This window comes from Xyrauchen texanus, chromosome 12, assembly GCF_025860055.1.
Source record: "Xyrauchen texanus isolate HMW12.3.18 chromosome 12, RBS_HiC_50CHRs, whole genome shotgun sequence".
Lineage (NCBI taxonomy): Eukaryota > Metazoa > Chordata > Actinopteri > Cypriniformes > Catostomidae > Xyrauchen > Xyrauchen texanus.
The window spans coordinates 28,664,739-28,680,746 of NC_068287.1; the positions used below are offsets into that span (position 1 = coordinate 28,664,739).

The 16,008-nt window shown below is 36.8% G+C and overlaps 2 protein-coding genes across 2 annotated transcripts; one reads left to right on the forward strand and one right to left on the reverse strand.

Moving 5' to 3' along the window:
- The first annotated feature begins 471 nt into the window (after nt 1–471).
- Nucleotides 472–12,254, forward strand: coro1a (coronin, actin binding protein, 1A). The gene is made up of 11 exons (XM_052139915.1): nt 472–616; nt 2,164–2,367; nt 4,332–4,454; nt 6,393–6,522; nt 7,159–7,340; nt 8,298–8,417; nt 8,515–8,619; nt 10,133–10,278; nt 11,081–11,138; nt 11,283–11,498; nt 11,915–12,254. The coding sequence occupies exons 2-11, from the start codon at nt 2,170–2,172 to the stop codon at nt 12,002–12,004; spliced, it is 1,368 nt and encodes a 455-aa protein (XP_051995875.1). The 5' UTR covers nt 472–616; nt 2,164–2,169; the 3' UTR covers nt 12,005–12,254.
- A 14-nt stretch (nt 12,255–12,268) lies between these two features.
- On the reverse strand, nt 12,269–15,218 carry cldni (claudin i). Its single transcript, XM_052139916.1, has 3 exons — nt 15,059–15,218; nt 13,579–13,711; nt 12,269–13,452 (listed from the first exon to the last, which is right to left on the reverse strand). The coding sequence occupies exons 2-3, from the start codon at nt 13,708–13,710 to the stop codon at nt 12,949–12,951; spliced, it is 636 nt and encodes a 211-aa protein (XP_051995876.1). The 5' UTR covers nt 13,711; nt 15,059–15,218; the 3' UTR covers nt 12,269–12,948.
- Nucleotides 15,219–16,008: the final 790 nt, after the last annotated feature.

Below are 16,008 nucleotides of genomic sequence, written 5' to 3' on the forward strand. Positions count from 1 at the left end.
CTTTGAGCCATCTTGGACTTACACTGATTCCAGTTTGTACAGACCTTCTCCATGTAGAATAAAACAGCTTTTATAAAGTTACTGATATGACTGGAGTCTTCATTTTAATGTCAAGGGGTCATGATTTACTACATATATTGCCAAATTAAAATTAATGACTTCAGGAGTTTTTAATGAAGAAAAAAATTACTGAGTGCTCCTTTAATGGTCCTAAATGTAGGCTTCATTGGTTTATTTATTTAAATATGACTAGGGCATTTTATTTTATTTTGTTAGGATAGTCAGTAGCATTTAACTACTTTAGCATTACAGAAAATGTTGTTTGAAAAACCACCAACTTCGTGCATGCCACATTTGTGTTGCATGAACACGATGCAGTGTAAGCACAAGTGAAGTGCAACGAGCTTAATGCAACATAAAGAGCTTTAAAAGGAAACATAAAGCGAAGACACCTCCCATTCTCATCTACATCTCAAACTCTCACTTCCTCCGTGATTTAGAGTGAGCTCTGACCACAACCGCTGGCATTCAACAACTCCTCGATATCTCTGTCCGCTGTCAGACTCCGACGCGCCATCCTCTCACATCAGGAGCCCTTCCCAGCCACAGTTCTCAGGTACAGTGCCCCGTCCCCGTTATATTGTGCGATTGTGGATAGGATACTACTGAGCCAAGAGTCCATTGACAGTTATTTGACAGCATACATTCCATTGCTCATCTTAGCTACGCCTCACAACCTAGGGCTATGTCTACCTAGATAGCTTCCTGAGGCTGACTTGAATCGATCCCTCGACTTAGCACGCGCTTCTGAACATATAACTCAGGTGACGATGGGGCCTGGGCCGTTTCCACCGATCCCTATGATGTTTAACAATGCTGTCTACTTAGGCAGCTCACTAGATTTTGATCTGCGAATCATACTAATACGCGTCAAACTAACGCCCCAGCTTTAATATATTTACCTCAGGCATTAACTTTTACTCGATGCAGTAGTGTTAGTTATTTGAATATTGTTTTAACATGAATTGTCATTGTTGTATGAGTCAAACTGTGCTGGTAAGGCAAAGTTACATTTTTGAGGAAGTTGTGATGTGCAGTACGTTACAACATGTTTGCAAGATAACTAAAGAGTGTTTCCAGATACATATAAAGCTGATATGACTAGATTGCAAATGTTGCTTTGAAATTAGAGCTTAGAAAATAGGATAAGTCAAAATAAAGGTGTGTTTTGTTCATCTCAAGATGCCTTAAAGGAGGCATATAAATAACAAGATGAGCAGATATAGGGTGATATGCCAGTGCCTGTGAAACAGGTAGAAATAACTCAGTGGTTTCCATGTTTGTGTGGAAGGATGTGGTGTAACTGAAGTCATGAACGTCGCCTGCACTCCACAGAAGTCCTGCTAAGACGGGTTCCTTTCTCATTCTGTGTAATGGTTGCACTCTTTTGCATCTTTCTGTTTTTCTTTTATTATTTATCTTTTTTACAAATTATTTTACAGAAGTGTTTTGAGCATGCACTATACAAATGAGAGATGCATTTTTTATTTCAACTGAATGGGTGTAATATAGGCATACAAAAGGGACTACTTTAGTGATGAAAGGGAGAGAAGAGAGCAACAGAAAGGGGAATAGATGGAAAGAGAGAAAGGGATATACAGATAAAGTGCTTTATCACCAGAGTCTGCAGACAACATGGCATAAGACATAGAGAAGTAGTCGGAGCATTTCCTTCTGTTTCATTTCATGCTAGCTTCCTCTTTCCTTCCTCTTTCTTGGGACTTATTGCCAACATGCAGTTTTAAACATAGAATGATGAAAACGGGCTGATGACCTGATACATTCTCTCTTTCTTTCTCTTGCTTTTACGCACTCTCTATACCATCATTAGTAGTGTATTCTTCTTAGGGCATTTCCTGTTACAACTCATTGATAGAGATTCAAATTCATGAATACAACTTAAGTGCAACCATATTGGCCACACTGAAGATGTACAATCACAACCAAATACTAGAATAATAGCTAAACCTCAAACACCAACATAATTGGCAAGATTATGTAACCAAAAAGACTATGTGAGGCACATTAAACTTGTGATATGCTTATTTTTTCACAATATTTTTTCCTCTTGCCCTCTCCACCTCTTTGTCTCCCCTTCTTCAGGTCACCATGTCTAGAAAGGTGGTCAGGACCAGTAAGTTCCGCCATGTCTTTGGCCAGGCGGTGAAGGCAGACCAGTGCTATGATGACATCAGGATCTCCCAGATGACTTGGGACAGCAATTTCTGTTCTCTCAACCCCAAGTTTGTGGCCATGATTGTGGATGCAAGCGGTGGAGGAGCCTTCATCGTCCTGCCTCTGAACAAGGTGCATCCTGATGTCATGTCACACACAATAGGCTCAGTATAATTCAAGTCTTTGTTAAAAAAAAAACTTCAACAAATGACAAATGTAGAAGAAGTGTTGTGAGTGAAATAAGGAGCTGAGAGGGAAAATCCTTGTGCAAAACGTCCCTTTATCTTTTACAAAGTAATGTATGAAGAACTTGTTTAGAAAGGTAAATCATGCAAAGGAGTTTGGAAGAATCTTGCACACAGCAAGGAGATAAGAAGCATTGCCTTCTACATTGAGTTTTAATAAAGCAATTTGTGAGTACTTGGAGCTATTTTAAACTCATGTTCATAAGGGTAGACATTATATTACTATACTGAGTTTAATAGTGATCATTTTTGCATGAGAAAAACTTGTTCAACATTTAAAGGTTGAACATATATTCAAAATTTCATGTAATTGATTACTTGTTTTTTTTATGTGCTAGATTACTTGACTACAAATCAAGTAGTCAAATGCCCATCCCTAATTTAAATAATCATTCATGCTGCTTGATCATTTACGATAGTGCAAACAAATAAATAAATAACAACTGAAAGAACTGGTGACTGGTCACAACTCATAAAATATAAGCTTTCTCTTAAACGCTCATATACATTTTAAACTAAAATTCTGACGTTGTTAAAAAGGTTCATATTAAAATCACTGTTTAGGACTGCAGTAGATTTAGTTCCAAAGCGTTCCAAGCCTAGACTGTTTTGACTTATTGTCAGACGGTAGTTTTAACCTGTTACTGAGTATTTGAAATCAGAATTGTAGATATGCATTGAAGTGTTTGTCTAAATAAGGAAGTTCAAGGTTGGGTTTCATTGTTACGTGTCACCAGAGCTACCATCTCTTCTCTTTCTGCTCTCTTGCATCTTGTTTTTTGCCATATTTGGAGTACATTGCTGTCAACCCTGCACAGGATGTGGTGACAGCTTACAGATTGACAGAGTGAAAAAAACTGCAAGAAAAAGGACAGCTGCCGCTCAGGCTTAAAATTTAACACATTTGATGTGCCTGCTTGCCTCATGTGATCAGCTAATGGTCTAAATTTGAATATGTCATTTGTATTTCATAAAACATTATAATCGAAAATGGCTAACCTTTGAAAATGTATTGTAAGCAGCAAAAGAAAATGTAATTACTAAAAAAAGATGGATGGAATCAACTTTCTCTTTCACCCTTTTTCAACAACTATCAGTCTGTTTGTTATTTTTCCCTCTCTATCCATCATCTCTTGTCCTCTGACTGTGTCTACAGTCTTGGGTCTTATTGGAGAGAATGAATGGAAGTTCTGTCATCTTTTAATCAACTGTGTAAAAGCATTGCTCAATGGCAGCCATTGACTCCTAATGCACATGAGAATTTGAGTCAAGCCCTTACATTTCATTTGGGTGACTTTAGAAAGTTTGTTCTTTAGTTTGTCTATATTTAAGCAAGCCTAAGAACTCATCTGGACACCGGAGAAGTAGAAATGCACCAGACTGGCATTAAAATATACAATGATATTGATCAAAAAATCAGAATTGTTTTTTATTTTAGTGCACCTCCTGTGAGAGATGGATCATTTAAGGGCTCTCCTTGTAGAGCGATACTTACAGTCCTATCTGACAACACAATTTTCAACAAGTCAATGTGTTCTCAATGTGCTTGATGGGAACTTCAGCACCGTGCTCTCCTCTATAAATGGGTTAGTAGTTATTAGGCGTAATTGAAGGCATAGCTGTAAAATTGGGATCAGCTGACAGAGCTCTATCCTCATCTGCCCCATCTCTCTCTACATGGACTCTTTCTGCACAACCAGAATGTTTACAGAAGTTTCAGAGATTTTATTTTCTAGTCATTTCATATGGTTTAATTTTGTTTGTAAATTTGTGTCTGCTGCTCTTTCATATCAAAGATATCCTTGTTGACCCATTTCTCCCTCTGTTTCTTCCCTCTGCTTTGTTTCTCAGACGGGTCGGATTGACATGTCCCTGCCCACTGTCTGTGGTCACACTGGTCCTGTCTTGGACATTGAATTTTGCCCACATAATGACAACATCATTGCCAGTGGTTCTGAAGATTGCAGTGTTATGGTGAGTGACATATGCTTTTGGCTCATTGGTTTCAATCCAAATACATTTATGCCCGAAATGTGATGTTTCAGTAGATGCTTAGGTGTCAACCAAACTGATAGTAGCCCAGATAGCATGATGATGTTGAAACAATGTTGATTTTTGATCTGAATCATCATTTTGATGAAAGTCAACTGCACATATGGGTGGTGACAGTGAAATTGAACTCACGTTAATGTGTAGTTGATGACCACAAGTTCACATGTGCTTCACAGTTATTCTAACTGATGCTTCCTCTATAGTGAGAAAACATGGCTGCATCATATACAGAAGTCATATTTGTTGAAAAACCAAACACGCTCAAATGAATTCTCTAGCACAACAATGCTCATGTACCTTATTATTTCTCTGTCCCTTTGTATTACTGGCTTGTTTTTTTGTGTTTGGTGTAGGATTCTGTTACTGACAGTTATTAAACTAATTCATTTTAAAAAGTGCTTTGAAGTCTTTGAAGAAACATTTCTACATACAGTGTATCTTGTTTATTGTTTATTAACATTATGGCAGAAGCCTTAAAGTGCAGTGGTAATACATTCTGTGTTACCTTAGAAATGACACTTGAATGAGCAAAGATATGCCATTTTACACATAGAGTGCTTTGATTTCTTTCTTTGATTCAGCCTCCAGCCACAACATTTATTTTTATTTAAAAAATTTTGTCCTTCTTCTTTTTTTTTTTTTTTTACTGTTTTACTTTTGTGATGAAGCTAAATAAATTCTAGGAACTGTGTGAATGTTTTTATTCATTTATTTTATTGGTTTTCTGCCAAATTTCTTGAATTTTTGTTGAAATTTCAATGTTTATTCAACGAAAGGGATGTAGAATCAACATCAGATTCTAACGTTGATTCAATGTCATAAAGAGATAGCTCACCCAAAAATGAAAATTCTCTCTTAATTTACTCATCCTCATGCCATCTAAGATGTGTATGACTTTTTTTTCTTCTGCAGAACCCAAATTAAGATTTTTTTGAAAATATCTCAGCTCTGTTGGTCATTTCAATGCAAGTGAATGGTGGCCAGAATTTGAAGCTCCAAAAAGGTGATTAAGTCAGCATTAAAGTAATCCATAAGACAGTGGTTTAATCAATGTCTTCCGAAGTGATCCAGTTGGTTCTGTGTGAAAACAGACCAAAATGTAACTTCCTTTTCACTTTCCATTGCAGTCTATAGGCATGATCCTGATTTTAAGCTTGATTACATTTCCTAGTGCTTGATGCATGCGCAGAATGTTAGATGGTGTGATAGGAATTGTAATTGAGCTTGAAATCATGATCACCAAGGAGACTTTTATTAAGATGAACAGTGAAAAGGAGTTACATTTTGGTCTGTTCTCACCTAAAAGCAACTGGATTGCTTCAGAAGACATTGATTTAACCACTGGAGTCTTATGGATTACTTTTATGCTGCCTTTATGTGCTTTTTAGAGCTTCATATGCCTGATCACAATTCACTTGCATTGTATGGACATACACAGCTGAGATATTCTTCTGAAAATCTTAATTTTTCTTCAGCAGAAGAAAGAAAATCATACACTTCTGGGATGGCATGAGGGTGAGAAAATTATGAGATTATTTTTATGCTTATACATTAACTCAAACGTGTTGTAGAACATCAGATTGTAATGTTAATTCAATGCCATTAACCTTGATTCATCAACTTTGACTTAACATTGTTTCAATAGTTGTTTGCCATCTGGCAATCCATAAACATAAAGCACATTTTAAAAATTACATACATTAATGAATGATAAAATAAAAGGGATTTTTGGAGTGTACAAATTAGCTTCTACTACTTTAACATGCCTTTTCTTAATAACTTAGTTGTAAAGTCATTTGCCCTTATATTCGAGATTGTGTATAACCACATAATAAGGTCAGTGTTGTTGTTATGTAATAGATCTGGGAGATTCCAGATGGGGGTCTGATAACACCATTGAAGGACCCAGTTGTGAAGCTGGATGGGCACTCTAAACGTGTGGGCATACTCAGCTGGCACCCAACTGCCCATAATGTGCTAATGAGTGCAGGTAAGCAAACACCTTGCATCCACCCAACAGCCTTTCACATGCAGCAATCCTAAATATGGTGGTTATGCAATATGCACACATTACGCATCCAATAAAAGGGTACATTTCACATTTTAAATGAAATGATAGCGCCCTCTGCTGATTCTTTACACATACTATTATGCCTCCTATTTGTCACTTAGTGCTTCTTCTTTTTTCTGCAATCCCAGTTTAATATACAGAGACAACAATAAGTAAACCATATAAAGGTTAATTCCCCCAAAAAATGCAAACAGCGTGGCTATGTAGCTCTATAAAAATATTGTTCAATTTGTTCAATCATCCTGTCCAGCCTGACCAAGAAACATTGTCTCAACCCTTTTGGGCGGGATTATCTGTTTGTTCGACCAATGAGAGATGGGGGAGTATTTGGGAAACTTACTTGAAATTAATAATTATTTTTGCAATTCTGTTTGGTGACCCTAGAGGCCCAGAAAGCACACACTTCAGCTTTAAAACTGATATGCTTTATTTGCTCTCGTTTAATCAAATTGCCATCTTCTCTTCCTCTCTATGTCTTTCACCTCCTTCCTTTCCACCTGCCCCATTTTCTTAATTTACCATATCTCCACTCTCTTTCTTGTTTTCTCCCTGCAGGTTGTGATAATGTGGTCATATTGTGGAACGTGGCTCGAGGAGAGTCAGTGGTGCGCATTGACTCAGTGCACACTGATCTGATCTACAGCGCTTGCTGGAACAGAAATGGCTCTCAGATCCTCACCGCCTGCAAGGACAAGAAACTACGTGTGTTCGACCCCCGCAAGGGCTCCGTCATCTATGTGCGTGCACAGATTTTTCTTACAGCCTATTTGGCTCTCTCCTCCACATTCTTTCTATTTCTGCCACCTTACAGTGGTCATAAAAAGTATTTGGGCACTTTAAGGTATAGTTAACCCAACAGTGATCATTATCTCATCATTTACAGTACTCACCTTTATTCCGTCTCAAACTCGTATGACTTTCTTAATCTGCAGAACACAAACAAAGATATTTTGATGGAGATATGGTTTTTTTCTATTCATGCAAACTCCAAAAAGGCAGCATAAAGGTAATTAATTCAACTTGAGTGGCTTAATCCATGTGCTCTGCATAGTGTAATTGAGCTTTAAATCATGATCATACCAAGGAGACTTAAGATGTCAAGATTTATAGTGAAAAAGGAGTTACATTTTGGTTTGTTTCTCACCCAAAACTGATTGTATCACTTCAGAAGACAAGGATTAAACCACTGGAGTCATATGAATTACATTTATGTTACCTTTATGGCCTTTTTGGAGTTTGTAATTATTTGCCCCTATTGACTAATGTATATATTTAAAAGTCATACATGTTTGAGACGGCATAGGGATGAGCAAGTGATGAGAGAATTATCATTTTTGGGTGAATTATTCCCTTAAAACTCATTTTTATAAAATGCTGTATCGTTATATAACAAAATACCAAACTAAGTGGCGAATATTTCAGATGTGGAACATGTCTATAGTTAATGTGCAGAATTAGACCTGAGGTAACTCTAGAACACCTTTGTGAACTTCAATAAAACACCAGCTGGTTAAAAGTAATTGTAAAAATTACTTGGAAAATGAAGGTTAGTTTTGAGAAAAGGTCTAGAATCATTAGTTTGCAAATGCCACTGTTTGATATTTTGTAATCTACATTTTTGGAGCCACTATGTATGCTCTTGTGTGATTTTTCAATACTCAAATGACCTCTGTCTGTGCCTATGTGTGTCTCAGGAGAAGGACAAGACTCATGAAGGCTCCAGGCCAGTCAGAGCTATATTTGTGTCTGATGGCAAGATCCTGACCACTGGCTTTAGCCGCATGAGTGAGCGGCAGGTGGCGCTATGGGATCCTGTGAGTGCATTATGTATTGCTTTTGAGGCATTTATAAAGGAAGTGAGTTTCTTTAACAAGCAAGTGTCTAACAAAAGTGTTTTGTTTGTGGTTGCAGATGAACTTTGAGGAACCTTTGACTCTACAGGAGTTGGACACCAGCAGTGGAGTGCTATTGCCTTTCTTTGACCCAGACACTAACATTGTCTACCTTTGTGGCAAGGTAAAGGACTACCACAGACACTTCCACTAGATCTACTACTACCAGTGGCAGCCTGTGCATTGTAATGCTTTCAATGTGATTCATGCCATTACGAAATGGAGTTTTATAAAAAAGGTTCGGGAGGAGCAAGGTCATTTAATCCGACCAATCACATTGCTAGAGTAAGCGTACATAAACAGCCGCTTACCTCTACATGGACCTTTCTCCTCCTATCTACCTATCCAGCAATTGGGGGGTATTCGTGCTCAGGTCAAGCCTCGAACCTCAAGCCCTTCTCCCAGAACAGCGAGCCACAAATGTTACACTATTCAGAATAAATAGAAGCAGGATTACATTAACTTGTTTCACAATGATTAGTATACCCTATGGACATCATACATTCCAGTGCCTTACATCAAAGCCATCTTGACATTTTTAAAATGGTCACAAACTAACAGACACAAATGCCATCAACAAAAACAAGACATGACATAGAATATTTAAAGAAATATTTAAGTTAAACTCAATCAGCATTTATGGTATAATATTGATTACTGCAAAAATGAATTTAGACTTGCACCTTATTTTCTTTAAAAAAAAAGGCAAAAATCTGCAGAAAGTGTGCTGCTTGTTATTTTCACATCCAAATGAGCTTTTGATTCACCGCACATGTTTGCCTGAAGTTTGCTGCTCTTCGCCGGTAGTAGCCTCCATTTCTGCTTTTTTTTAAGTAAATTATGTTTTGTGGTAATCAACATTATGCCACAAATGTTGTCAATGGAGGTTACCTTGTATTGAACATGGAATATTACTTTAAGCCAACCTATAACCTAATAAACATTAATAAATGCTTATGACAGTATAAACCCATTGTAAGCAATCAGCAAACTAGTACATGTACATTTACATTTATTCATTTGGCAGACGCTTTTATCCAAACCGACTTACAAAAGAGGAAGAACATCAGCGAATAGTAAACTCATGAAATCTTGCAAAACACTCCTTTCCTGTTTATTAAATTTGGCAGAATGTCTTTCTCTTGCACTCTTCACTCTCTAATTACCTTCATCACACTATGGGTGATTGAGTAAATCAAGGTTCACTAGATGGCCTGAAAGACTACAAGCACCAGGTACAATATCACTGGCTGATGAATGTGACAATAGATTCCGATTATTTTGCACTTTCGATGGATTGAGGGATGAAGCCCCGAGTCAGGCTTTTCTTGTAAACGTTAAGGAATGCATTCTGATTGGATAAACTTTTTGTTGCAGTTTTTTGTACACTGATGTAGTCTGCAAATAGACCGAATCAGGAGTGTAAATCGATCAAATATACATAACAATTAAATATACATGAGAATGAAAGGGGTAAATGTATTCATTTACTTATTTTAAAACCTGTTACAGTAGCAGAGAAGGTTTTGCTGGCCCTGAGAGTTTGCCACTGGTCAGAACATATTTTGGACAAGTTCAATCACTTGCTATTTACCTCAGCTGTTGAAAATGTCATTATTATAAATATGGTTTGACAGGGTGACAGCAGCATCCGATACTTTGAGGTGACAGACGAGGCCCCATACGTTCACTATCTCTCTATGTATAGCAGTAAAGAGAGTCAGAAGGGCATGGGCTACATGCCTAAGAGAGGCCTGGAGGTCAACAAGTGTGAGATCGCAAGGTACATACATGCAGTCTTTCACACAAGCCCATAGTGTACTTGATGTCACCCATATACAGTACATACAATAAGATTTGTATTAGGGTGCGTCTCAATCAGTTCCCTAGTTCAGTAGTGAGGGCACGGATCAGAGAGTCTATTTGAGAGAATTTCTATTGCTGTCTCAATTGCACCGAAACGATTGCTTTCTAAAAATTCACAAAATGCACCATACAAACCAGGGAATAATGTTGCTCAATATGTTCCCTTACTGGAAACATTGTCATGTCTTCTAAATTCCATTTAGTCATTAGAAGATGAGCACAAGTTTAAAATGATGAAGTCAAAGCCTGAAATTCTCTTTAAAAGAGATGTTGTTTGTAATGTCTTTCATCCATAATGACCATGAAAGGGAAACAGTCTTTTAAATATTAGAGAGAAGGTTAAAAATGCACTCCTTTATATTTTGATTTCCTTATTTATATCATTTATCTTTCATAATAACACTGTATGTTTGAATATCCTCAATGAAAATGCACGATCGTGTCATTTATACAGCAATGTTGTTCATTAATACCAGCTGGGTTTTAATGCGCAAGCTCATAATCGTGTCGCAAGTGATACAGTCACAAGTGTCCCAATGTTCAATGGATGAACACCCTTGCCAGTACCTGAATTCATGTTCACATTATACTGATTCACAACATAGGAAGTTAGGGAGCTGATTGAGACGCACCCATAAATTCAGCATACAGCATGATTTTAAAATCCTGTGTTGTTTTATTTTTTATTGTTGTAATATTGTTATAACACCTCTCTTCAGGTTCTATAAACTCCATGAGAGAAAGTGTGAACCCATTGTGATGACTGTGCCTCGTAAGGTAAGTTTAATTCAAGATGCTTTTCCATTGATAAGACATCAGCTCACATATTGTCATGCAACATTAATGCCACACTGTAGACTTATTTACTGTGTCTTATTTGATCTACAATCTTAATCCAGCATTATAATTTGCTTGCTTTAGTCTGACTTGTTTCAAGAGGACCTGTACCCTGACACGATTGGTCCAGAGCCATCAGTGGAGGCAGATGATTGGTTCGCCGGTAAAGATGGGGAACCAATCCTGATCTCCTTGAAAGATGGGTTTGTGGCTACCACCAAAAATAAAGAGTTCAAAGTCATCAAAAGCTTGATGTCCACCACATCAGCGTCCTTATGCAGCCAACTGTCAGACAGTGGGGTAAGAGAAAAAAGTCTTCTGCATTTTGATGCCTTTTATTTAAAGGGATAGTTATCTGAAAACGAAAATCGTTTACTCACCCTCATGTTGTTCCAAACCCATATGACTTCTTTCTTCCATAGAACACAATTCACCATTCAGTCACCATTCACTTTCATTGCATATTTTTTCCACATAATGGAAGTGAATAGTGACTGAGGCTAACATTCTGGCCTTACGTTTCCTTCTGTGTTCCATGGATGGAAGACAATCTTATGGATTTGTAACAACATGAGGTTGAGTAAATGAATTGTATTTAATTGTAACTATCGTATTTAACCCAAACACTGTGAACTGTGCATTAAACTGAGTTTCTGTAATCTAAATGAATTCTGCCTTTCTCTTGCTCTCTTTACCTTTCTATCTTTCACATACAGGATGTGCAGGTCTTGCAGAATGAGGTGAAGGAACTGAAAGAGATGGTCGAGCAATTGACCAAGCGAGTGAGCGAACTAGAGAGCAAGTAGATGATAGAGAGGGATTAGAGTGGAAGATGTGTGTATAATTAAATAATTAAAAAGGTACATAGTAGAATGAAGATATGTAGAATTATATTAAAGTTTATTGGGGATACCAGGCATTTTGCAGACCAGATTTTGCTCTTCAGGGATTAAATTTTTTTTTAAAGATTTTTTAATGTGATCAGATTTGTTTGAAACCAATTTTAATATATGTTTTATAGAATTTGAAATAAATACCAGCATTATTTTAAGAAAGATTTATTTGTGTGTCATTAAAAATGTATTAGTAACTCGTACACATACACATTCGTACACACTTAAATCAGTCAATTTTATAGACAACAATTTGAAAATGAAATTAATAGAAATGATTATGACCTAACACAAAAAGGTTCAAAGTTGTGTTATAATATTTAGCACATTTACAGTATTTGCAGTGGATTGCTGCATCAGAGTAAAATAACTGATTCTTTATTAATCAAAGATAATAAATACATTTGTTCAGCAACAGTTTTGAAATGGTAAGACACATATACATGACCTAAAGTGTTTTAGACACAAGCTTGTCTAACCCTGAATTTTGATTAAAATGTGCATGTTGTTTATTAGCTGCTCCGAACCCACCCTCTCTGCAACAGACTATCTCAAAATATCTTGATACAGAATTCACAGCAGTAAATTGTAAAAAACTGTAAAAGATTTAAAAGACTTATTAGATACAAAAACACATTTTTAGAAAGAGTGCATAATACAATAGTTTAGTAGCTCCAAACAAGTCATATTTACATCTTTCTAGATCTTAACCTTTTCCACTTTAATGAATGAAGTTTTCCTCTTTTCAACAGTTGATGTGATTACTACTAATCTACTACTAAAGCTTTTACTAACATAAACACATTTAAACTGCAGCTCAATTACTATGGCCACTCCTTAGCTTAACCCAGCCTTATCTACACATAGTTCTTGCTTGGAGCAGAGGCACTATTGCTGTAGTATTTGGCGGTGCCGCTAGATCCTCCGGAGCGTGGCCGGCTAAAGCAGCATAGCAGACCTCCAGTCAGCAGCAGCAGGACTCCTCCTGCCCAGCCCACAAAGATACAGGCACCCAGCTCTCTTTTCTGGGATTGAGGGATCATTTGATTGTTGAAATCACGCACCACATTATTAGCAGACCAGCTGACTGGGATGATCAGCAGCAATCCTGCGAGCAGCAGCCCAATAGCGGACACCAGACTCACTTTGGGTTTGACATCCTCATTCTCAATGCAGTTGGTGAAGTCGGCACCAGCGCACAGAATGAGCAAGGACAGGACAGTGAGCATACTACTGATAATGGACATGGCGCGGGCTGCCTGCAGGTCAGATCCCAGGATAAGCAGTGAGTCATAGGACTTACACTGCTGCTGTCCAGTACTCTGAACCACACACTCCATCCATAGACCCTCTTCCTGAACCTGTGAGGAAAGACAAAGAGAGAGAGGTCATTCATGGTAAAGATAGTCTAGGGGAAGTTAGAATTAGCTGAGAACAAGAAAATAGTCATGGTTAGTAGTATATAGTAAATAGTAATAACTGAATACCTGTGCAGTGATAATGTTCTGTCCAGTGAAAGAAGAAACCTTCCATTTCGGAATAGCAATAGTTACGATGGTAGCAATGAGGCCTAAAATTCCCACTGCCACACACACAATATGTACACCAGCGGAGCCCATTCTGGAAGAGTGAGGTAGATTCAGTTTTAACAGATGAGATATTGATTATTGATTAATTTTCACAAAAATATTACTGATGCTCTCATGAGAAGGAAGGGTTTTTAAATAAATATCAGAAAAAGGTACACCAGTTTTTAACATATCTACTTCTTTAGTGTGTATTTACATCATTAGTAACTCACTTGAAAGTAACTAGTAAGCTTAAAATTCTACATCAAAGATAAGTACACTGTAATAAATAAATAAATAAAATGATCAGACAAAAGTACACCAGGTTGCAACTGCTCTACTAGTTGTAGTCCATATTTACATAATTAGTAACTGGACAGGTAAGCTTTGAAAGTTACAGTATACAGTATCTAAGCACACCATTAAATGTTACCTTAAGGCACTATTCGGATTAATCTGACCCTTACAAATTATGTTTGATGATGTAACCTTATCTGGTTGATGTAGTCATATGAAATATTTTTTTTTACTTGAAATCAGTTAAAGTTACCTGTATGACAAAACACTATTGATGGTATTGATAAGATGTAACTATAAGTGTAGTGTTCATGTATTTGCACATAGACCCAATGACTGCTCCCTTAAGACAAGCCCATACAGGAATTTGTACCTCTGGGCTGTACTGAAGCAGAAAACAACATCTCAAGAAAACCCACATCATGAAGCAAGCCTCAAGTCTCAACAGGCCCCAACATCTCATCATGTCCCCTATCTTCTTTTAGTAACAGCACTGAAGTGCCAGTCCTTGGAGAAGGGCCTCAAGCATATCTCATTCTGTTCTATTCTATACTATTTGGCATTCAAGTAAATTGTTAGCCCGTTTCTGATGCAGAAATTAATAGCTCTGGACCACTTCCCTATAGTGCACATTTTCCCACACACTTCTCCTTTCTCTCCTCAGGGTTTGCTCTTAACTGATTCAAAAAACTACTGTTAAACTATGTAGACTGGCTCTTCGAGAATTACTTGATACATCTTGTGAAATTTAAGAAATAGATACTCTATAATTAACCACTAGAGGCTTTGGAAATTCAGCAGCATTTTGTTAACAAGTGATAAAAAAATACATAAACTTAAAATTGGATATCAGCCAGGCCTTACTTAAGATACCTCGTAACAAAAAGGCAGCACCTTTGGAATCTCATAAAACCTCTTTACATTAACAGTCTCATTATGCTGAATATTGCTTTATATTTTGAATATTACTTTATTTATTTTTTCATTATTGTTTCAGAGATTTTCCAATTTTTTCCAAATAATTAATTATTCCTTATGCAAACTCACTTTTCTTTGTTTTTATCAACATATTTGTGCAAAGTAGTTAAAGTTTGAATATTACCTTTTAATCTAGACCTGTGGCGAGAGATTTCTTCAAGTTTCCTGTTGTTTCTCACAATGATTCCCCTTTTCTTTACGTTAGTCTCCCACCTGAACAAATGGAATATCTTATAAAGGTAGTATGATGTGAGGATGCTTTTGTAGAGGAATGCTATGGGTGGGGTAGAAACGATACAGAGGCTGGTTGGTAAAAGAAAAAAAGGCCAGACTGGACTTGTTCTTTTCCTCCCTATGGCTTTCTTTATCCCTCCCTTCTATCCCACCTTACTTAACTTTTCATATTGATGAAGTCCATCTTTCACCTTTTTTTTTCTTCTTTTCAAATTGTCAAATTCGAACACCATGAAGAGTAATCACAGACAATCTAAATCCTTGTTTTTTTTGTCGTGGCTTGAGATAAAGTAAAGTTAAATGACATTCATATTGTACAACTGACATTATACAACCAATCTATCAAATTAATAAATAAATACAAAATCTTTTATTTTACATAACATGATATCATCTTTTTCTTTTGAATGCATAGTCCACAAAGTAAACATATACATGAGGGGAATCCAACATCATGATATTTTGAATCATAATAATCATCATGACATCCATAAAAACGAAACAAACAAAAAACAACATCATTCCCCCCCGACCAGTCACAGTCGAAACCATATATGACGAATGGAAATGGTCATGAGATGAGTGGGTGGGCTTTAAATTGTGAAACATAGGTTGGGTGATCTGGGATGTACACAATGTGGTGTTAGGCAAGGGTGGATTAATTTAAAAACTATGTAAATAGAGACTGCAAAAAAGACACAGGAAGCTTAAGAAACAGATAGTGAGCCAGACATAATGAATACTATAAGATAGCTAAGTAAAACTTCACAAAACGTTTGTATTTGTTAACATTAGTAAATGCATTGAACAACAAAGAACAGTATTTTTTACAGCATTTGT